Here is a 23,719-nt window from a genome sequence, read left to right on the forward strand (position 1 = left end):
TTATTCAGAGCACATCAAACTGTATTTCTATGTGGCGGACTGGCAGGCGGTGTTGTTTGATTGGGTAGAATGGGCCAGTGTGTACTTTGCCAAGAGCTGTTGGCATGGGTGGACATTAGTCATGTGAATAGTTACTGTAAAGATCCAGAGAGAGATACTGGATTTTAAATGCTTGCTTGTCTCCGCTCCTGTCAAAGGAGCCTTTTTTCCCTTCACAACTCTTCTATCCCAAATTTGATTATGCCGTTTGCCCAAAGAGCTCGTCGTCTGAATGCCCTTGTTCCCCCATTTCCCTGGAGGAAGGTCTGACGCGCACCAGCAGGCTTTGAACGCCCCCAACCCCCTTCCCTTCTCCTCGTCTCTTCTCTAACCTCGTTACCAAAGTCTCTCTCTTCTCTCCCCCTCCCCCTCCACCCCGCTGCCCTTCTGTTCCTCCTTTGGGTTCACCGCTTCACAATGAGTGAGACATATAGCCTTGAATTATCATCAGAAACGATCACATTAGCATCATGTAGACTTAGCTCATACAGCACTGTGTAATGTACTGCTCAGTGCTGTGACAATCTGCCTGTCTATAGACAGAACATCCAGCTGTTAATCAACATTAGCTACACACTTAGATTTCCCTCAGTCATACCAGGCCCCAATGTCAACAATTGCAGTGGGACATCATCAGTGTTTCATGAATGTTTACAGATGTTCAACTGAAGGACACACAAACCAAGCCGCTGTGCCACTTGTTTCTGCTGTAGAGTGACAGTTCTGCTGAGACCAGGGTCAGAGAGTTGTTGTCCGCTTTTTTCTCTCTGACAATAATATGATAGTTATTGTATTACTGTATACTTTCTTATATACAACACATGTAGTATTTTAATAGTAACCATGGAATTGATATTTTACTATTGAGCATTCTATAGTATAAGTTTGTATTTCAAGGTTGCCTAGACATTTCCTGAACAATAAACCAGGAAACCAAATGCCTGCTTTTCAGTCACTGACAAAGTTGTTTAGGCATTTTGCCAAATTATTTTTCAAGATACATTTTTCTCTTGTGTAGATAGCCATGCTGCATTCATAATTGAAAATCACCTATGCAGGAAAGGTCATCATTATCAACTCCTCACTACAGTTGCCTTGTGGTTTCAAATGCCACACCGGTGCAACTGCCACTTTCATTACCCTGCGTCGGTGTGAAAGTACAGACTCAATTTGAGAGAGAAAAAGGAACGGCATTCACCTAAAAGAGCCGTTACAGAAAGGTGCTCTTGTTCCTTTCAAAATCCTCTGAGTTAAGGTCTTGCAAAACACAGTTGCTTAATAAGTCATTCAATAAAACTGTCCAGTTAACATTTTATGGCCAATTCCACAGGCCTCTGCAGCGCTTGGTGTTTTGACTCTTCGGAGACGGAGTCTAAAAATGTGTTTCTTTCACAATTTTCTGTAAGTTTATGTTCTTTCTACCCACACTTAAAAACCTAAGAATAGTTCAGTTGTTTTGTGTTGGGTTAGGTTGGGTCAGCATTATGTCTTCCAGCCAAGGTCTTCATAGGCCTCTGTTTCTTCATAAGTCCGGCTGGCTGGCCTGGCCACCCTGGCCCTGCTTTCGGGCAAAACAAAAGCCCTCGGGTGACTCTTGTTAACCATAGAAGTCAGTCTAGTCCAGTTAATTCATCCAAGGCAGTGCAACTGGTGGAGCCAGATCACCCCCAAGCTACTCCAGGACAAGCCCTGTTAGGAACCCTTTGGATTGACCTAGTTAGGTATAGTGGCTTTGTGGGTGCATCCATGATGACTCCTTGGTTTGACATGGAATGCCATATGAAACTGTTTCGGTCCTACTGGGCCTTGTAACTCTATACCCCAGGAGGCACCCCGTGGGGTGAGCTAGCCGACTGGGACCCAGCTCTCTGGACCTACTCCGTGTGACCTGTCCTCTGCTGTGATTGGCTGGTCAGGGACCCCGGTAGTGTCAGTGGGGGGTCCAGCTTGGGGTGGAATTTCAGAGCAGGCTAGTGTTTCCACACCTGTGGGGGGTCCTGTTGTGTGAGGAGGGAGAGGTGGGAGACAGAGAGACACATAAAAGACAACTGCAAGGATGATGTTTTCTCACAGGGTTTGTGCCTAGAACACCAAAAAATTGCCTTTCTAATGAGCTTCATGCGCACTTCCTCGTCTCCTTCCCACGTCTACTTCATGGTCATGATAGATCTGCACAGCCCTTGTTTTTATTGAGATAAAGAGGAGCTGAAAAGCATGTTTAGTGGGGTTTTCTTCAAAGGAAGGAAAGCTGCAGAGTGAAAAGACAGTTTGCTGATGGAGCAGATATGTCGTCGGGGGAAAGGTTGGATGCTTTCCACGCTGATGATCAGCCTCTGAAGACGAGAGAGACGCTCTCCCTTAGAAAGGACTAATACCCGGTTTCCCGATTGCGATGGAACAAATGCTTATGAGTGTTTTAACAATGCATCTTTCCTGCAACAGCCGAAGACGTAACGTTTTTCCCAAAACACCATGCAGAGAGAAGTCGCTAAGTGCATCGTTTGAGCATTTGTCGCTACGGATAGGATCGAAAGAAAGGCAGCAACTCTCTCAATTCCAATCTTAACGTAGCATTATAATTATTTCACAAAACTGACGACGGATCAGCTCCTAGAGAAATATTACCACCTACGGCTGCAAATATTGAGGCGGTTTATTCTAATGTTTATCGAATAAAAATGCACAAAATCACTGATTTGGCACATCATTGGGCACATTGTAGGCACACATCATGAAGTATGTTGAGACAAATTTCAGACAGTAGCCTCAATTTATTGAACATGAAATAGGCCTTGTATTTATATTTTAATGCAGTCATCTCTGTTTTCATTTGAAGCATATTTTTACACTACAAATGTTTGTATCAATTGCAAAGACATGGGTAACTTTGTATTTGTAGTCAGCTTTGTTCTGAAGTAATTGGCGGTCAAAAAGAGACGGATAAAACTATGTGATTCTATGCTTAGCAGAGAGATCTTCTTTGTATAAAGTGACGTGTTAGCTGTTCTACAGAGTGGTCTGTGGCAGGCTTTAGATTACAAATGTTTTCAAGTGCAACGTTAACAACGATGGTTTTGGCAAACAGCTCTGAGATTTAACGATGCTGCCAAGAATCTTCTAACGATGAACTTCGCCTTAAGATGCTTTTGGGAAATCGTGTCCAGGGTAGTGATGAGCATTTGATATCCAGAGACAGGAGAGTGAGAGCTGACGGGCTCTGTCTGTCTGTCAGTCTGTCTGTCTGTGTGTCTTTGGGCTCTTCTCTTCTTTACAGTGTGTGCTCTGCTTTGATAGCTGATCTGCTTTGATGAAGGTCCAGTCAAGGGAGAGAGTGTCGTACAGTGCAGCAGAGTAACTGTCAGTCATTTTGCATAATGAGAGACTGCTGCCTTGGATTTTTCCTCGAAGTGAAAAGCAAACACCTGAGGTTCATGGAGTGTAACAGTGATGAACCTCCGCTCTGCTCTAATCACAGAACAGCACAGTGTGCCACACTGCACCGTGCTGGACTGAAGTCGGGCAAGGATGGGGCCTTTCAATTATAGTTCCTTTCACAACCTTTTTGGAAGTGTTTTACATTAGTTTTACATTAGTGTTTCACATGGGTAAAACTCTTCAAGTCCACACTTATATTTATGCGCAACCATATGTCATTAATGAATAAGAACTAGAGAATAAGACAACACAATAGCCTATCTCAAGGGCACATGGGTAAAACACTCAACGTCCACGCACTCCGATGCACAAGTCTCTCTGGTGCAGGAAGGGAAAGAATGGAGGGATGTGGAGGAGGCTCTTTAATTCCAGAGAGGAGGCCGACCATCCGTCTGAAGATGGCTGAAGGGGAATGGCGTTTACGATGGTTGCCCTGGCGATTGATATCCTTGCTGCTAGGTCCTTCCCTGTGTGCACCACTGAGGCCCTATCCTTGAGGACTTGGAGAGCTGCGCTTTTCTCTGTGTGGGAAAGATGCTTTTATTACGTCCCTGATCCATGAAGGGCCCGACGAACTTTGACCTTGGGCTTGATTGCCCTGGTAACGCCAAACAACGACAGTGGCCATTCTTTAAGAGCACTAAATGAGGACTGCAGACCCCCACCCCCACCCCCACCCCAGTGATTAAAAAAAAACTTTGACTGTTGAAAAGCTATATCCCATAAATACAGTAAAAATACTAAATGTAGTTTTTTAGACACAACTGCAAACTTAAAGGCGTAGGGCAGTCAATGAGTTGGTCTGATGGGAATCTATCATCAGTCTGCTCCCTTGCTTGAGGAGCAATAGAGAATGAAAGACTTACCTGGACCACCTATTGAGATATGCTTTTTGTTAAGTAAATCAGGTGTTAAATGAGGTGAAAAGAAGACTGGAGTGCCACTTTAAGTCTCATAAATAGCATAAATGATTTTACTGTAATTCTCCAGTAGGCAACCAGTGGACATGACACATAGAGATGGATATGCGTTGCTAACCCACAGTTTACAAGTGTTTCCTTATTGTTTGGCGTTTCTATGAGACTGTTGCGAGAACAAAACGTTTTATTTGCGTCCCCACCCTTTATTACGAATGCAAATCTCCATACCTTTGTTTCATTAGCACATTGTCATTATGCCTTTGTCCCATTAAGTGCTCTATCATCATGGCTCTTTTTCATTAGCGTAGTCGTATCTAAAGACTTGCTTTCATTAGCACCGTGTTGCAAAGGCTGTCTTTTCATGATAGCACTCAATGTTTAATGAGAAAACCCCCAGTGTGTTTATACTGTTCCTAACCCTGACCGCCATTAATGATAATGCTGATTGACTGTTTGTGGGGGATGTTTGAGCTTGTCCCCTAAAGATTCGATCCTCACACAGTTATTAAACCCAACAAGATCCCTCTCCTTTTCTCTCCTCCTGTTCTCATCCCTCATTGGAAATCAAAGAAAAAAGTGAAACAGGCCTCCCGGGTGGCGCAGTGGTTAAGGGCGCTGTACTGCAGCGCCAGCTGTGCCATCAGAGTCCTGGGTTCGCGCCCAGGCTCTGACGTAACCGGCCGCGACCGGGAGGTCCGTGGGGCGACGCACAATTGGCCTAGCGTCGCCCGGGTTAGGGAGGGCTTGGTCGGTAGGGGTGTCCTTGTCTCATCGCGCACCAGCGACTCCTGTGGCGGGCTGGGCGCAGTGTACGCTAGCCAAGGTGGCCAGGTGCACGGTGTTTCCTCCGGCGCATTGGTGCGGCTGGCTTCCGGGTTGGATGTGCGCTGTGTTAAAGAAGCAGCGGCTTGGTTGGTTGTGTATCGGAGGACGCATGACTTTCAACCTTCGTCTCTCCCGAGCCCGTACGGGAGTTGTAGCGATGAGACAAGATAGTAGCTACTACAACAATTGGATACTACGAAATTGGGGAGAAAAAGGGGTAAAATTCAAAAAAAATAAATAATAAATAAAAATAATAAAAAAGTGAAACATTCCTGTAATCAAGGTTGCACTGCATGAGCCAAGAAGACATGGCGGAGCAGCAGTATGATAGATGCCTTTAATGACAGATCACTAGATGACAGATCACTTGCGTTAGAGCTCTCAACAGGAGGACCTGTACACACAGGCCTCTCTTCTACTGCTACATTTTCATCATTCACTTCGTCTGCTTCAAGAGGAGGAGAAATGAAGCTTCTTTATTAAAACCAATCCAGAAGGGTGGATAGCAGGAAAAACAACCCCCAAATGTTTTTGTAGTCATCAAGAAAAATAAATGCATCTAGTTGATGTGACACTCCCTGAACGTCTGAAATGGCATATCAGCTCTATGCTGTTTCTCAAAAACAATGAAAGTAATGTGCAGGGTCACATTTCAGGTTAATGCAAGAGTTGATTAGGTAGGGTCTTGTCGCCTCTACTTTTGACCTGACGGTGAAAATGACACTGAATGAATTTGTGTTCTGTTTCTATCAGAGGAACATCTCATTTGCTCAATGAAACTACAAGGAACAATGTTCCCCCTCACATATTATCTGATTCTCTTCACACTCCAGTCCTCTGTCTCCCACGGTTCCAGCTTTAGGTAACATTCCCAGCATTTGAATGACATACTGTAGCTTTACTGTGTCCCGTGGGAAGATTATTCCAGTGGATGGCTAGCGGAGTGTTGTTTTTGGCCCCTGTCTACTTGGTTTACACCTGATTTTGGAAAAGTCGAACTTGACTGGGAGCCTTAGCTCATATGCTAACTTGGTAATGTTCAGTGACATGGCTCGGAGCCCTATGGCATGTGTCATTGTCCAACCAGGATTTTGCTGCTGCTGTGCTCTCAGAGGAGACAGGGAAAGTGTGGTGGGGTAGATTTGATGGACCATCTATGTGTGGTCTTAGTTTACTTGCAGAACCATTTTACTGAGCATTAAAATGTATACATTTATACAGATTATGTGTCCCAAACAACCCGAACTTCATTTTAATGTGGGCGAAAAAGTTTGTTATACTTCTTGCTAATACCTTTAGAATGTGACAACAGTGAAAGTATCAGACAAACAGGGTGACATATCAACTTCGTCTCCTTTCAAACATGTTTATTCTTCAAAACAAATTCTGCTTCTAAGTGAGCAGTAAGTGAGCAGTCTTCATGTCTGTTTTATTTAAATGAGACTAGAGGTCGACCGATTCTTATTTTTCAATGCCGATACCGTTACCGATTATTGGAGGACCAAAAAAAGCCGATACCGATTAATCGGCGATTTTTATATATATAGTTGTAATAAATGACAATTACAACAATACTGAATGAACAATGAACACTTATTTTAACTTATAATGCAAAAATATAGTGCTGGAAAAGAAAGTAAAAAGTGTAATATGTGCCATGTAAAAAAGCTAACGTTTAAGTTCCTTGCTCAGAACATGAGAACATATGAAAGCTGGTGGTTCCTTTTAACATGAGTGTTCAATATTCCCAGGTAAGAAGTTTTAGGTTGTAGTTATTATAGGAATTATATGACTATTTCTCTCTATGCCATTTGTATTTCATATACCTTTGACTATTGGATGTTTTTATAGGCACTTTAGTATTGCCAGCGTAATCTCGGGAGTTGATAGGCTTGAAGTCATAAACAGCGCTGTGCATCCCACATTGCTAAGAGCTGCTGTTTAAATGAATGCTTACGAGCCTGCTGCTGCCTACCACCGCTCAGTCAGACAGTTCTATCAAATATCAAATCATAGACTTAATTCTAATATAATAAACATACAGAAATACGAGGCTTTGGTCATTAATATGGTCAAATCCGGAAACTCTCATTTCGAAAACAAAACGTTTATTCTTTCAGTGAAATACGGAACCGTTCCATATTTTGTCAAACGGGTGGCATCCATAAGTCTAAATATTGCTGTTACATTGCACAACCTTCAATGTTATGTCATAATTATGTAAAATTATGGCAAATGAATTACGGTCTTTGTTAGGAATAAATGGCCTTTCAACAGTTTGCAACGAGCCAGACGGCCCAAACTGCTGCATATACCCTACCTGTGCTTGCACGGAACGCAAGAGAAGTGACACAATTTCCATAGTTAATATTGCCTGTTAACATTAATTTATTTTAACTACATATGCAGGTTTAAAAATATATACTTGTGTATTGATTTTAAAGAAAGGCATTGATGTTTATGGTTAGCTACATTATAGCAACAATTGTGCTTTTTTCGCGAATTAGCTTTTGTTAAATCATCAAGTTGAAATAGGCTGTGATTCGATGATAAACACTTGTTATGCAACGCAGAACAAGCTAGTTAACCTAGTAATATCATCAACCATGTGTAGTTAACTAGTGACTATGTGAAGATTGATTGTTTTTTATAAGATAAGTTTAATGCTAGCTAGAAACTTACCTTGGCTCCTTGCAGCCATAAGGTCCTTTTGATGCTACACTCAGCCTGCCACGCAGTCTCTTCGGGAATTGCAATGTAATCGGCCATAATCGGCTTCCAAAAAGGCAGATTACCGATTGTTATGAAAACTTGAAATCGGCCCTAATTAATCGGCCATGTCTCTAATTGAGCCTGTTTAAGAGGATCTCAGCTTGTCTGCGTTTGTGTATACAGGTCTGCGCTTGGTGCTCCATATGCATCGCTGGCATTTGGATTATTCTATTATTCTAATCAAATGGCTGAGGAATGTGCTTGACAGGCACAGCCCACCCCTCTCCTTAGAACATACACAAGCATGCATGCACACAGTAATGCACACACACACACACACACACACACACACACACACACACACACACACACACACACACACACACACACACACACACACACACACACACACACACACACACACACATGCATGCAGCAACCCACACACATGCAAGCGCACTCACACACACTACACACACACTCCTGACCAAAGCGTCAACATCCCAGATGGCTTATCATGGGGAACTAATTCAATATCACTGTGCCTGTTTTAAATGTCATTGGATGAGTTCATCTGGAGTGACATGTTTTTCATGGACCAAATAAAGGAGCTATATTGGGCTCGGAACAGAGCAGAGCAGAACAGAACAGAACAGAACAGAACAGAGCAGAGCAGGGGGGGCTTCTCTGACCAACGCTCTTAATATCTGCTGAAAATCTAATGGTCCTCATGAAGAAAATAATAAAGTCAGGATTTGAGGAGCTCTGATGATGCCAATGAGATTCTCATGAACTCCTTCCAGTCGATAAAGGCTTGGTAAATCCTCCACTGACTGACTTTTTTCTCTAGAGGCTGCCAAGCCTGCCATGTCAGTCACAGAAATACGTGCCTTTTCTGATGCTATTCATTGGGTCAAAGTGGATTTCAAAGGTCAGAAACTGAGCTCTGGTTGATGTACTGACTGTGATGGGGCTTTCAGTTGATATTGGTTGTTTTGACACTGTCGATATACTATCTCTACGGGTTTTCTGTCTCGCCTACCTACTTCTTTTTCTGTTCAACTCATCATGTCATGTGTAGACATATACAGGATGGTGTGGAATGAAATGGGAATGGCCGGACTAGCGGGGGTACAGAACATTCAGTCACCCATTGTGCGAGATAATGACTTCCCTATTGAGTCTGACCCTGGTGACCTCGGAGACAGACAGCAAGATGCCCCCACCCCAGACCCTCCAGGCATCCCTGCCATTTGGCATTTTGCCCACACAGATTTCCTAGCCCCAGCTCCATACCTCTCCACCCCTGCCTAGCCTCCTAACCAGCCTCACGCGGGCGGTTGCCGCTCCTGGTCACCTGACCCTGGGCATGGCCATGAAGCTGACATGGAGCTCTGAGCTATCCTCATCTTCTGGGTTAGAGGGTCACAGAGACACAGTGCTCTAAATGTGAGAGGTTGCTGGGTCTCCATGTGACAGGGGAGATGGATGTGTAACCTGCTGGTGGGAGGGAGGCCGGTCAGAGATGACGGGTACAGCAGAGATCCTTAAAATCTTCCCTCATCCCCTCTCTGTTACCATAAAGGGCAACTTGTAATCTGTATCGACAGGCCTATCCAGATAGCACCCTTCACCATGTTCAGTACCAGCAACCCTCATCTCAGCTTTCTCTCTGTTAATGTCAAAACAATGTATCGTCATCATCCTGTCTGGCTGTTCTAACAGACTCCCTCTCTCCTTCCCTCTCCCTCCCTCTGCAGGGTTCCTGAAGCCCCAGTGCTCGCTGGCTCCGCCCCCCCAGCGAGGACGCTCGGGGGAGGCCTGCTCCTGTTTCACTGGCATGTGTCACCTACACCACCCCCGGATATCTACAGGTAACACTCAACGCCATCTCCACATCCCCTCGCCATCTTCCCCGTCATGGCAGACTCCGCACCTGGGAAGACACCTGTATCAAATAAGTATGAGCTAAGATTTGCCAATGGATAGAAATAGTATATAGTTACAGTGTATTATACAGTACAATTTTACATACTGTATAAATTGTTTTATTTGGTGAGATAAACATACAATTCCTGGTAGTAGGAGCATTTAGTGTATCAAATTTGAATGTCTGAACATGCCATGCCAAAGCAGTATATCCACAATGCAAGATGTTGCTTGTTCCGTTCCATAGCTACACACACACACCCACCCTGAGGTGTAGAGCTGTCAGAGCCAGAAAGGTTGTTTCCATGCAGGGTTCAGCCAGTCAGTCAGTCAGCCTGATGATTCATGTATTCTTTGCACGTGGAGGCCCGGTGATGGACATGTTAACAGTGGTGCTATGAGACAGGCCTCTGCTCTCATCACCTCCGTTTTCTCTGCTAGGGCAGCCGGGTCAGGTGAGGTCAGCGTAGCAGTGCATTCTGAACCTGACCCTCTGGTATGTGGGGATTGAGGGACTGTACTGTGCTTTTGCTGTGTTGTTGCTGTACGTGTGCCTGCCCTGCTGGTGTCTTCATTGGCTGGGAGAGGAAGACTTGTGACTGAGTGCTTGTTGTAACTTAACACCCATGTCATGTGAGGGGAACATGCCTCGGACAAAGGCGACGAGACGACAACACCCAAACAGTGGCACCTTGGATGAATTTACAGGAGAGAAGAGTGGTACATTAGTGTGATTTTGTTCTATGTGGAACTTCACAGACAAAGCCATGTTTTAGCTTCACAACTTTGAAAGGTTGTTTTGAAAATCGAATTTGTCACATGCGCCGAATACAACTGGTGTAGACTTTATCGTGAAATGCTTGTTTATCAGCCCTTCTCAACAATGCAGAGTTTAAAAAATAGTAAGACAAGAATAATAAAATACACAAGAATGGAGCTATATACAGGAAGTACCAGTACCAGATCAATGTGGAGCTATATACAGGAAGTACCAGTACCAGATCAATGTGGAGCTATATACAGGAAGTACTAGTACCAGATCAATGTGGAGCTATATACAGGAAGTACTAGTACCAGATCAATGTGGAGCTATATACAGGAAGTACCAGTACCAGATCAATGTGGAGCTATATACAGGAAGTACTAGTACCAGATCAATGTGGAGATATATACAGGAAGTACCAGTACCAGATCAATGTGGAGATATATACAGGAAGTACCAGTACCAGATCAATGTGGAGCTATATACAGGGAGTACCAGTACCAGACCAATGTGGAGCTATATACAGTGAGTACCAGTACCAGACCAATGTGGAGCTATATACAGGGAGTACCAGACCAATGTGGAGCTATATACAGGGAGTACCAGTACCAGACCAATGTGGAGCTATATACAGGGAGTACCAGTACCAGACCAATGTGGAGCTATATACAGGGAGTACCAGTACCAGACCAATGTGGAGCTAAATACAGGAAGTACCAGTACCAGACCAATGTGGAGCTATATACAGGGAGTACCAGTACCAGACCAATGTGGAGCTATATACAGGGAGTACCAGTACCAGATCAATGTGGAGCTATATACAGGGAGTACCAGTACCAGACCAATGTGGAGCTAAATACAGGAAGTAGTGTGGAGCTATATACAGGGAGTACCAGTACCAGACCAATGTGGAGCTATATACAGGGAGTACCAGTACCAGACCAATGTGGAGCTATATACAGGGAGTACCAGTACCATAGTTTGTCATGGACAGTGCTTGAACATGCTGAAAGGGGGGCCTGAGTGAAAAGGTTTGGGAACCCCTGACCTAGACCACCTTACACTTGCAACTGTCAATGCAGAACATGTGAATGAAGGGGGCCGTGTGTATTCAAAGGGTCTGACAATAGAACAATATTGAACAAAAGGGACCGTAGAAAAGCTTTAGCCAGGCAGAACAAGAACCCACTACCCTCTCTGTATCTCTCTCTCCCCCACACATACTTTTTCATGGACACGTCTCAGCACGATCTGTGAGGTGGAGACACAGTAAGTTTGTTCTCCCTCATGGTTGTGTGTTGCAGGGCTGGTGTGATTGATGGGCACATTTTGGACTGTCAGAACCCAGTGATGGTGGGCACGTTTCCTGTGCAATTCAATATTTTTCTAGCACACCAACTCTATAAGTGGTTACTGTTACTGTATAGAACTGTGTCAAAGGTCAATGTTTCTACTTTAACTTTTTCCTTATTTCAAGCCACGACCACATTAAATAGTTATCTTTGCCTGGGTTGATTTAGTAATGTTCCCTCTGAACTGCGCGCTGCCGGGCAGCTCTCCCAGGACTACTGCGTAGAAGAAATATCACAGGAAGAGACAAACGAGATAGAACTTCACTCAACTCTCTCTCTCTCTCTCTCTCTCTCTCTCTCTCTCTCTCTCTCTCTCTCTCTCTCTCTCTCTCTCTCTCTCTCTCTCTCTCTCTCTCGAGTTTTCCCCGTTAGTTAACACTATCAACGTGTCCATTACTGTGGCAATCGTGATGGAATCAAGTCAATTTTAGCCACTTTCAATGCCGCATACCGAAACAAAACCAATTATGCACGAGATGTTGTAGGAGGAAAGCATCAGAGAAGGATTCTATTGCATTGACACACATGACACAGACCGGTGCGGCATAACCAATCAGAGCTGCAGTAGGCCTATATGCAAATAGACCATTGCCACATATGGATCTGTGCCGTTTACTGTTAACTGGACTGTTTGCAGCATGAGTGGTCGTAAGTAGATGCGCTTGTTTTGAGATCAAAGCCAGAGTTGAACGTAGGCACGTGTGCACATTTTGTTCATATCCTTTGCTAGTTAAAGAGTTATTAGCCCAGTTATAGATCATTTGTAGTCAGCAATGGGGGAGTGGTTGTTTCCTACAAGAGCACAACAAGTGTACAATTCTAGACATGATGAAAAGCCAGAGCTTTTTTTGTCTTAAAGGGGCAGTGTTGTATTTTGATACAGGCTTGAATAAGCTAAGTAGCCAATAGCCAGAGGGTAGCATCATTTGTCTGATTCTCTGTAATAAGGGTATGGGAATAATAATGCATTTTATTTTGAAAAGTGGTTTCTTGCAGCAAACAACACAAAATTTTCAGTCACCTTGTCAGAAGGCCCTGCAGGTTTTTTTCAGAAATCCCATGGTATGTAGGCCTACCTTGAATACCACACTACTACTGTCGGCTGAATGATAGAACAGCTATTTCAATGTTAATAAGTTATGGGATGCATTTTCTCCATTGTTTTTGATGGTTGACCACTCTGGTAGGCCTACGTTATTATGAATTAGGCACAGTAGCCTACTTGGCCACTGTTAAAACTGCAACTTAAAGCAGATACAGCCTCAGCAGACCTAATATTTGCTCAGTTACTAAAAGAAATTGACGGAACGTTACTGACAAGTGACGTGACGGGAATGTGCGAGACGGTCAGATTGTGTTTTCTTATCTTTTAAGTGTTTCGCTATTTTGCAAGTTCAGTGGTGTTCCCTGGCCTAGCTGCTCAGAGCAGAGAGAGAGAGAGAGAGAGAGAGAGAGAGAGAGACTGTGAAAGCAGCATTGTGGTTTTAGTCACAGAGAGGATCAGTAGTATGTACAGCCTAGCTAGAGTCGGTCCTTTATACCCAGAGTCATAATCATGGATCTAATTATGGAATGTGTTTCTGTAAATCTCTCATCACCACATCCAGCACACACACCCATCCTAGCCCGTCCGCACATCGGTGTGATTGTCCTCTAATCCTGTCCCTCGGCCTCCCGGCCTTAGCCACAATGACAAGCTGCTGTGGAGGACAAGGGGGGCTGAGTGAAGACGTAGCAGAGGATTCTGGGAAGGTTGGTTGGCCTCGCCCGGGGAGTCGACTCCAGCGATGATGTCCTGAACTCCCGGCAGCACAGTGATGTGGCCACGCTCTGGTTTCAGGGGTTTCACATTGTTTTGAGTTTTCAAAAACAAACCCTTACTGGAAAGAGACCGTGAGAAACAGTATTCAGGGCTTTTTTCTTTTCCAGAGATCATTTTAAAAGCAATCATTTTGTTATTTATTTTTAAAGAGACCCCCCAAAAAAGCTGAGAGGAAAAAAAGGGGTTTGGGCAATGTGTTATGTGAAGTGAGACTACAAGAGAGCTTTAAAACAGGGCTTTTTGAAAGGCCCTCACAATGCAGGCCTTGTGCAGTGATTTGGTCTGTCCTCGCGGAGCTGAGCGGAGGAATGGAAAAGATTATCCGCAGGAATGTCTGGGGTGCCCTCAAACGGAGCGGGCCGTGTGACTAGCCAATGGGAGAGAGCCCTGCCGAGCGGCTGGCTAATTTCTTCCTGATGAACTCAGCCTCCTGATTGCCAGCACTGAACTCACATATGTCCCGTTTTTGGAGAGACCAAATTACAGGACATAGAGAAGGACGAGGACGAGGAAGGAGAAGAGGGGTTGAAGTGTTGGAGTATAGGATTGCTGGCTCCTTTTTTATTTTATTAGAGTGGGTAGTATATGGGTGTAGTTTTGGGATTATGGTGCATTTCAACCAAAACAAAATGATCATTAACTAAGCACCAAACCTCAACTAAATCTTGTAATAAATAATGTGGAAATTGAGCTTGAGAAGTTGAGGTGACTAACTGCTTGGAGTAACCCTGGATTGTAAACTGTCATGGTCCAAACATATTGATTCAACAGTAGCTAAGATGGGGAGAAGTCTGTCCATAATAAAGCGCTGCTCAACCTTCTCAACAGCGCTATCAACAAGGCAGGTCCTACAGGCTCTAGTTGTGTCGCTGGACTATTGTTCAGTCGTGTGGCCACAAGGACAATTGCAATTGGCTCAGATCAGGGCAACACAGCTGGCCCTTGGATGTACACAAAAAGCTAACATGAATAATATGGATGTCAGTCTCTCCTGGCTCAAAGTGGAGGAGAGATTGACTTAATCACTACTTGTATTTGAGCAGTATTGACATGTTGAATGCACCAAGCTGTCTGTTTGAACTAGTGGCACACAGCTCAGACACCCATGCATACCCACAAGAGATGCCACCAGAGGTCTCTTCACAGTCCCGAAGTCCAGAACAGACTATGGGAGATGCACAGTACTACATAGAGCCATGACTACATGGAACTCCATTCCACATCAGGTAACTGATGCAGCAGTAAAATCAGATTGAAAAAAACAGATAAAAATACACCTTATGGAACAGTGGGGACTGTGAAGCAACACAAACATAGACACAGACACATGCATACAAACACACGATAACATACGCACTATACACACACGTACACATGGATTGTGTGTTGTAGATATGTGGTAGTGGTGGAGTAGGGACCTGAGGGCACACACTTAGTGTGTTGTGAAATCTGTGAATGTAATCTTGTAATGTTTTTAAAATTGTATAACTGCCCTAATTTCGACTGGACCCCAGGAAGATTAGCTGCTGCCTTGGCAACAGCTAATGGGGATCCTTAAGGAATACAAATACATACAAAAACCATATCACTACCTCTGTCTGGGTCACTCCCTCTCCCTCTCTTTACTGACTCTCACAGTCCACTCTGAGTGGGAGTGGCCTCCAGGTGTGCGCTTAGTCTTTGATTGACCACTCTGATGTCGCTTTGGTTAAACAAGCAATAATTAGGCCTTAAGCCAAGCCCTATTAGCTCTCACCACAGTCTGTAGCTGACCTCATTACCCAGTCTCAGAATTATCTCACTGCCTCGTAAATCCTGCCAATTCATTTGGATCCCATTTACTATTCTGCAGGACTTGGAAAGAAGACATAGAGCTGAGCCAGAGTAAACTGCGAGGAACCACTGAGGAGAACTGAACACGCACATCTAGCAACCTCCTGACTGTGTGTGCACTGTGTGTGCACTGTGTGTGCACTGTGCGTGTGTCAGAGAGTGTGCGTGTGTGCTTGTGTGTATAAGTGGAGGCTGCTGAGGGGAGGACGGCTCATAATACTGTCTGGAACGGAGCTAATGGCATGGCATCAAACACATGGAAACCATGGAAACCATGTGTATTTGATACCATTCCACGTATTCCACTCCATCCATTACCACAAGCCCTTCCTCCCCAATTAAGGTGCCACCAGCCTCCTGTGGTGTGTGTTATGTGTGTATTGTTTGTGAGAGAGAGGCTCAGCAGAGCTTGAGCAGCGCTGGGCTCAGGCAGTCGGGAGTAAAAACGGTCAAAAGTGATGGGACTCCAGGCAGCATGTGTTTGTAGACCTTGTGGTCACACAGCGGGATCTGCGTGCTGGGGGACGTTCCAGTGGCTCCCAGCGCCTCGTATTTCCCGAGCGGGGTCCCACAGAGGTGAGGGAGGTCGAGGAGAGGGAGCTTGTTAGGCCCAGCATGCTCCATGCTCGCTGCTCTCTAATTGGCTGGCTGGAGTCCGTGCACTCCCTGGCTGCTTCCTGCTGGGTCAGGAGCCAGAGGCGCCAGAGCACCAAGCTGCCGATTACAGGCCCCTGCATACACAACCACCACACAGACACAGTCTATAATAGTCAAATAACAAATTGTGTCTATCACAGCATTTCTGGATGCTGATCCCACCAGAAAATAAAATAGCCTAACAGTTGTTTGTGTCCAGTAAGAGCAGTTGAATATCTTGGTATGTTCAGTGTGTGGTCTGGGGCCTGTCACCTCTGGGATAAGCTCTGCTAACAGTCTGAGCTAATTGGATGTTTGGATTCATATTGTACTCACTAGATACTGGCTTTAGGCCTAACATATACAGCCACCTCCCTCCACCCTGTTCTGCAATGATTTACAAATTCCATACGTCTGAATCAGTTGGACTTTTTGGGGATGAAAAAGGGATGAAGGGAAATGTCCAAACCGTATAACATCCTCATGGCTAGATTTGAATCCCTGTTCTGTAGCTCTATACAGGACGTAAACATGGGAAGATTGAGAACAATGGCAAAGGCCTAAATTCTTGCCTGATTAATTCCATTCTATTGTTCTGAATCGTCAGACTAATTGTGGAGCAATCCGCCAGCTAATTGAAAGCAGCTCAGTTTCAGGCCACAATCCATAAATCTCTGCATTGGTCTCATGGGAAACACATAAATCAACTTCTGATGTAAAGATGGGTTTGATTTAAAGCTATGTTGTGAATGGTAAGTTATGTGTGTGGCTTTTCAATGTCTACAGGGTCATATGACTCTTGACCTGAATGAATACATGATTTGTGTTTGCATGTGTACATGTGTGTGATTATATTGGATGTGTACATGTGTGTGATTATCTTGTATGTGTACATGTGTGTGATTATCATATCTCAGAACTGATGGGTGTTGGAGAGGGAGTAGAGGAATGGGGAGACATTGCACCTGCCTTTGACACCTTCCCAAGGAAAGGGAGCCGTGTGCCAGCAGGTTGGGCAGGGCTGATGTAGCTAGAACGCCAGGGACCTTCCGCTTGGCACAGAGTGACTGCAGCCATCCATAGTGGGCCAGGAGAAATCACAGCCACTAAGCCTTTAATAACTCTCTGAGCCCATAATCCCTGCAGAGCACCATCACACTGAAATGCTATCTCATTGTTACAGCTCAAACCGTAGGAGGGAGGGAGGGAGGGATAGCCATAGGTTCACACCTCATCATATACCTCAGAGAGGCAGAATTATGTTTTTACTTGAATGATTATCACTGTAAGACTGTTGGGATCAGAATGCCTCGCTAAACTCACATTCAATGCAAGAATCTGAGATCGAATGCGAGTATTAAATCCCAGTGCTGTTCACAGAGATGTTTTGCCACATATTCCAAATCCGTATGGGTTTGACCCCAACCCTGAAGTCAGATGTTCACTGTACCAAGGCTGCATCTGAAAAACAGTCTTTTCTTCTATCTTCCATTAAACATGAATAAGCAAGTTCTCATTCTTGCGGCCCCATGTTGCTTAATGCAGTACAGTATGTTAATCACAGCAGGGGCACTCTGAGTACTCCTCAGAAATATACGGGTAATCTAATAAATGCCATGAATATTAATGAATATGTGCATGTTAACCCAGATATCTGAGCCGTGCTCAGTGCTAGCCGCTCTCCCCCCAGTGTAGTTCGACTAGCTCTCATCATCCCTGATAAAGACATTAAAAGGAAGAGAGGCTATTCTGACTGTCACAGCAGCTCTCTCTGTTGACACTGCACAGTGGTGGACTGCCATCCACCTCCCTTAACTTTAACCAGTGATAAACATGAGGAGGACGAGAGTGACGAGAGAAAAGCATCAGTGTGGGTCGCTCCCACATTTTAGAATTGCCCTCCCGTCAACCTAACCATGCTAGTTTAAGATGTACTATTCAGCCCTGAACAAACATACTGTTGCCGGGAAGAGAATGTGTACCATAGTGCCAGAAAATTATGATGTACTGGCCAAGAGAGTTGAGAAGTCAATAAAGGAAAAGGAATCATATTTAGCCTCTATGAAAACAACTGGTTTCTGAGGACAGTGGTTAAAGGGGAAACTAAATATAGTTTAGTTTGTGATATATAGGAATGTCATCTGTTACAGGGTCCTTTTTTGTTCATCCTCATTTGCTCACGACTGGACTGGGATCCAAGCCAGCCATGTCGAATAGCTAACAGTGGAGGGGTCACAAATTGTGGACAGGCCTAAAGAAAGAAGCCAATTTAAATGATTTATTTATCGATTTGTATTTTCTTCCCGACCTATGCATGCTTCCCTCTCTGTGCTGGAATTACTGCCGTCGTTCCTAGAGGTGCTTACTTAACTGTTAACAACAACAGAAAAATAATGTGAACACTTTTGGCTGGGATTCCCTGTAACTGGACCTCAGAGTGTAGTTCAGAGCATACTGTAGTTCAGAGCATACTGTAGTTCGGAGCATACTGTAGTTCAGAGCATACTGTAGTTCAGAGCATACTGTAGTTCGGAGCATACTGTAGTTCAGAGCATACTGTAGTTCAGAGCATACTGTAGTTCGGCGCATACTGTAGTTCGGAGCATACTGTAGTTCAGAGCATACTGTAGTTCGGAGCATACTGTAGTTCAGAGCATACTGTAGTTCAGAGCATACTGTAGTTTGGCGCATACTGTAGTTCGGAGCATACTGTAGTTCAGAGCATACTGTAGTTCGGCGCATACTGTAGTTCAGAGCATACTGTAGTTCAGAGCATACTGTAGTTCAGAGCATACTGTAGTTCGGCGCATACTGTAGTTCGGAGCATACTGTAGTTCAGAGCATACTGTAGTTCAGAGCATACTGTAGTTCAGAGCATACTGTAGTTCGGAGCATACTGTAGTTCGGCGCATACTGTAGTTCGGAGTCCTTTGGGTCCAATATGGATGGAGACTTGCCAGCGATAACTAAATGTTCTGTATCAGAAACCCTTTCCCTTCTCATTCTCTCAGTTTCATAAACACACTGTTGACCGCTATAACTCTTTTCTCTTTGAGAATCAGCCAAATAGGAAACAAGGAGATTGCTTTATTAAGTTGCTGAACTCAGTTCCACTAGTGTGGAAATGTTTATTATTGCCCATTCTTCTGTCAAGCTTTCCACAAGGCTTCCATACTGCAAGCTGGGAATGCATATTCCAGAATGTTTCTGCGGAATGGTTGGTGTGTCCTCTAGATCTGTGCCTGTCTTGTCTGTGTACTGGACTGTGTGTAAGTCAGCGGTGGCTTGGGGAGCTCCTTTAGAGTGGGTCTGTGAGCTTCTTCCTTTTTGTGCCTCTCCCTGTTTTCTGTATGGACAGTCGCTTCTGTCCTCAGCGCTGCTGGGAATGTGAAGGATGACGGGAACCTCGATTATCCAACTCTCAGTCCCTGGAGGGGGAGCAGGGGTGAAGAGCAGGAGGGGAGAAAGGGGGAGGCAGGGCGATCGCTATTTTGATGCTAAAGTGATCGGACTCGCTTGGCATTATAGCTGGCTCTGCGGCAGGGGGAGGTGGGGAGGCAGCTGGAGCGAGCGCTTGATCCGAATGTCACCGAAGCCGATCTCATGAAGTGGGAGGTCAGCACTGGAACACATACCACCCTGGTTGCACCCACCTCAGCACAGCACCACCCCTCGCCTTGCTCTCTCGCCTTCAAGGGTAAGCTGGGGAGCTGGGCTAGAGGGAACGAGGGAGGGGGGGATGGTTTGGGTCAAAGCGCGGACCTCATGTGGATGTCACGTCTCTCCCTGCCCAGCAACAGGCCCACTCAAGTGTGCTAATGCAGCCATGTGGGATGGTGAGAGGGACTGGGGGAGAAGTGTTGGTAGCTCCTACGTGCTCCTTCTCTTAGAGGGGGGGGGTTCTGGGGCTGGTAATACAGAAGCTAATGGAAATGTCTTGTTGAGACACAGCGCTGGTCTGGAAACGGCTGCTGGTCTTCTAGGAAGAGAGCAGAGCAGTGTGGCTGGACCCAGGCTAGGGCTGTGGCGTTCATTACATTTTGTCAGCCGGTTGTTGTCATGCGGTAATTGACCGTTAATTAACATAAACACATTTAGCATCTCCAGGCCTCCATGCGTACAAGCCACTGATGTGTATCTTTGGAACATTCACATTTAAATAGTATAATAAATCTATTTAATATACACCATCATAATAAATCCGTTATTTATTTTAGTCAGGTTTAAAGAAACAGGATATGAAGAAAATGTATTTCAGGAGAACAGAATATGACTTGGTCTACTGTATGTTATCTGGCTGTGCTCCATGCCATAGGATGGAGGCTTGTTCATTTAAGTCCCGTGCCATTATTTTATAGTAAGAAGAATATAATTGAACTTAGCTGAATAAAATAATAACCAAACCTTTCCCCATTCCAGAGTGAGTGTGCATATGAAGTGGCTACGTTGAGCGTAAACGTGATCCTTTGAAACAGGACCTATACACTAGATTTAGTTATTTGGCTACGTTAGTTGTGAATGAGACAAACCTCAGAATGACTTAGAAATCAAGACATCTATGGGCTGCATGATGTGACTATAGGCTATTGACGATTTGAGGATGTTGCAAAAGAAAGCTAGCCTCGGGGCGCACACGGTGCTCTCTCATCAAGTGATCATATTCTCACTATTCTCATTTTAATCTTGTCTTTACTCATATGTCAAATGAGTTTCGATTTAGAATGGCCCGTTACCAAATGGGCAGGACCAGGGGCAGGGGAAACAAGACATCTGTATGTACTGGAATAGTGAATGGAGTCAGCTTTTCCACTGGTTTGTTATTTCACTCCACTCACCATCGACTGTTTGAGGAGCATGCAGCCTCTCGCTGTGTGACAGGGGATATTCCACCCAAGCTCAGTATGCATGGGCTCTCCAACCCTGTTCCTGCTACCCAGTACTCAGTATGCCATGGGCTCTCCAACCCTGTTCCTGCTACCCAGTACTCAGTATGCCATGGGCTCTCCAACCCTGTTCCTGCTACCCAGTACTCAGTATGCCATGGGCTCTCCAACCCTGTTCCTGCTACCCAGTACTCAGTATGCCATGGGCTCTCCAACCCTGTTCCTGCTACCCAGTACTCAGTATGCCATGGGCTCTCCAACCCTGTTCCTGCTACCCAGTACTCAGTATGCCATGTGCTCTCCAACCTTGTTCCTGCAGCTATCCACTGCTTCATTTGGGAAACCAGGTTAAATCTGTTCGGGAACATAGTAACATGTTTTCACACTGAAACCTATTCCACTCCACCCCACTCTGTGCACTGGAGACAGGAGAGATGGAAACTCACAGTGGTGAGATATTCTGTAGCTAAAGGTAATGTGTCAGCCTATTAATAATGAACTGAATGAAATGGGGCTCATATATAGACATATGCATGAGCTCTAATATGGGTGTGTTGAATGAATCATCACCTTAGAAAGTGCTGGCCATTTCGTTGTGTAAGTCTTTTAAACATCCACAATTTACATTCAGTTTCAACCTGCTGTTCATCAAAGGGAGGTGACTTTTAAAAGCAGTATACTGTTTTGATGTTAAGTGTCTGATGTGATTTTCAATTGCACTTGCAATGATGTCAGAGTGGTTAGAGGGACAATAGAGCCCTACTGTAGGTACCTGATGGTGATCTGAGGGACCTGATGGTCATTAGCGAGTTGGGTACGACCAACGCATGTCCAAAGTGAATAAAATGAGATGACTGTGACCCAACGGTCACATGGAATTTTACTGCGTCCATGACTCATGACCGTCGGTAATATGGTCACCGCAACGGCCCTAACCCAGACTTTAGTTCAGACATTTGGGACAGAAACAGGGACAGAGATTCTTAGAATCAGCTCACTGCTGTGACAGTGAGTGACACACTCATCCACCAGATCTCTGACAGACCCTCGGGCTCCATCTGAAGTGTCCAGAGCAAGTTCTGTTAGTTCATCTGGGTGACCCAAATCCCCCCATCATCACCCCTCCCCACCTCATCCCACCCAGGCCGACTCAGAGCTGGGGAACAGAGGGGACAGTTGGTACTGGCTGAAAGCTGACCTTTAGTGCAACACACGTCAGTCAATACGACTGTGGGTCTGGGCGGGGGGGGGGGGGGGGGGGGGGGGGGGGGGGGGCTGGATGGGGGCGAGCAGAGCCCTGTGTGTGTGACAGAGCGAAAACAAACCCCACAGGGGAATCATGTCCACAAGTCCTTTACAGCCACTGACATTGAGTTAATTGACTGACCTGGTCATGTAATGAAGGGAGCATGAATCTTAAAGGGAGAGAGGGAGGGGACGGTGTGGGAGAGAGGGAGGAGACAGCATGGGAGAGAGGGAGGGGACAGTGTGGGAGAGAGGGAGGGGACAATGTGGGAGAGAGGGAGGGAACAGTGTGGGAAAGAGAGGGAGGAGACAGCGTGGGAGAGAGGGAGAGGACAGCGTGGGAGAGAGGGAGGGGACAGTGTGGGAGAGAGGGAGGGGACAGTATGGGAGAGAGGGAGGGGACAGTGTGGGAGGGAGGGAGGGGAGGGTGTGGGAGAGAGGGAGGTGACAGCGTGGGAGAGAGGGAGGTGACAGCGTGGGAGAGAGGGAAGGGACAGAGTGGAAGAGAGGGAGGGGACGGCGAGGGAGAGAGGGAGGGAACAGCGTGGGAGAGAGGGAGGGGACAACGTGGGAGAGAGGGAGGGGACAGCGTGGGAGAGAGGGAGGGGACGGCGTGGGAGAGAGGGAGGGGATGGCGTGGGAGAGAGGGAGGTGACAGCATGGAAGAGAGGGAGGGGACAGTGTGGGAGAGAGGGAGGTGACAGCGTGGGAGAGAGGGAGGGGACAGCGTGGGAGAGAGGGAGGGGAGGGCGTGGGAGAGAGGGAGGGGACAACGTGGGAGAGAGGGAGGGGATGGCGTGGGAGAGAGGGAGGGGACGGCGTAGGAGAGAGGGAGGGGACGGCTTGGGAGAGAGGGAGGGGACGGCGTGGGAGAGAGGGAGGGGACGGCGTAGGAGAGAGGGAGGGGACGGCTTGGGAGAGAGGGAGGGGACGGCGTGGGAGAGAGGGAGGGGGCGGCGTAGGAGAGAGGGAGGGGACGGCGTGGGAGAGAGGGAGGGGACGGCGTAGGAGAGAGGGAGGGGACGGCTTGGGAGAGAGGGAGGGGACGGCGTGGGAGAGAGGGAGGGGACGGCGTAGGAGCGAGGGAGGGGACGGCTTGGGAGAGAGGGAGGGGACTGCATGGGAGAGAGGGAGGGGACGGCGTAGGAGAGAGGGAGGGGACGGCGTGGGAGAGAGCGAGGGGACGACGTAGGACAGAGGGAGGGGACGGCTTGGGAGAGAGGGAGGGGACGGCGTGGGAGAGAGGGAGGGGACGGCGTAGGAGAGAGGGAGGGGACGGCGTAGGAGAGAGGGAGGGGACGGCGTAGGAGAGAGGGAGGGGACGG

At 46.1% G+C, this 23,719-nt stretch overlaps 1 protein-coding gene across 8 annotated transcripts in view; it reads left to right on the top strand.

Moving 5' to 3' along the window:
* Positions 1–23,719, top strand: part of LOC139387915 (retinoic acid receptor RXR-alpha-A-like) — a 140,726-nt gene that overhangs the window by 29,534 nt on the left and 87,473 nt on the right. For 5 of the 8 annotated variants that reach the window (XM_071134285.1, XM_071134286.1, XM_071134278.1 and 2 more), the window contains one exon: positions 9,692–9,892. In XM_071134285.1, coding sequence (XP_070990386.1) covers positions 9,772–9,892 — 121 coding nt within the window. In that variant the 5' untranslated portion in view covers positions 9,692–9,771. The remainder of the gene's footprint in view (positions 1–9,691; positions 9,893–23,719) is intronic. The other 3 variants (XM_071134281.1, XM_071134282.1, XM_071134283.1) reach the window with 1 other exon arrangement.

The sequence above is a fragment of the Oncorhynchus clarkii genome, chromosome 29 (genome assembly GCF_045791955.1).
Source record: "Oncorhynchus clarkii lewisi isolate Uvic-CL-2024 chromosome 29, UVic_Ocla_1.0, whole genome shotgun sequence".
Classification (NCBI taxonomy): Eukaryota; Metazoa; Chordata; class Actinopteri; order Salmoniformes; family Salmonidae; genus Oncorhynchus; species Oncorhynchus clarkii.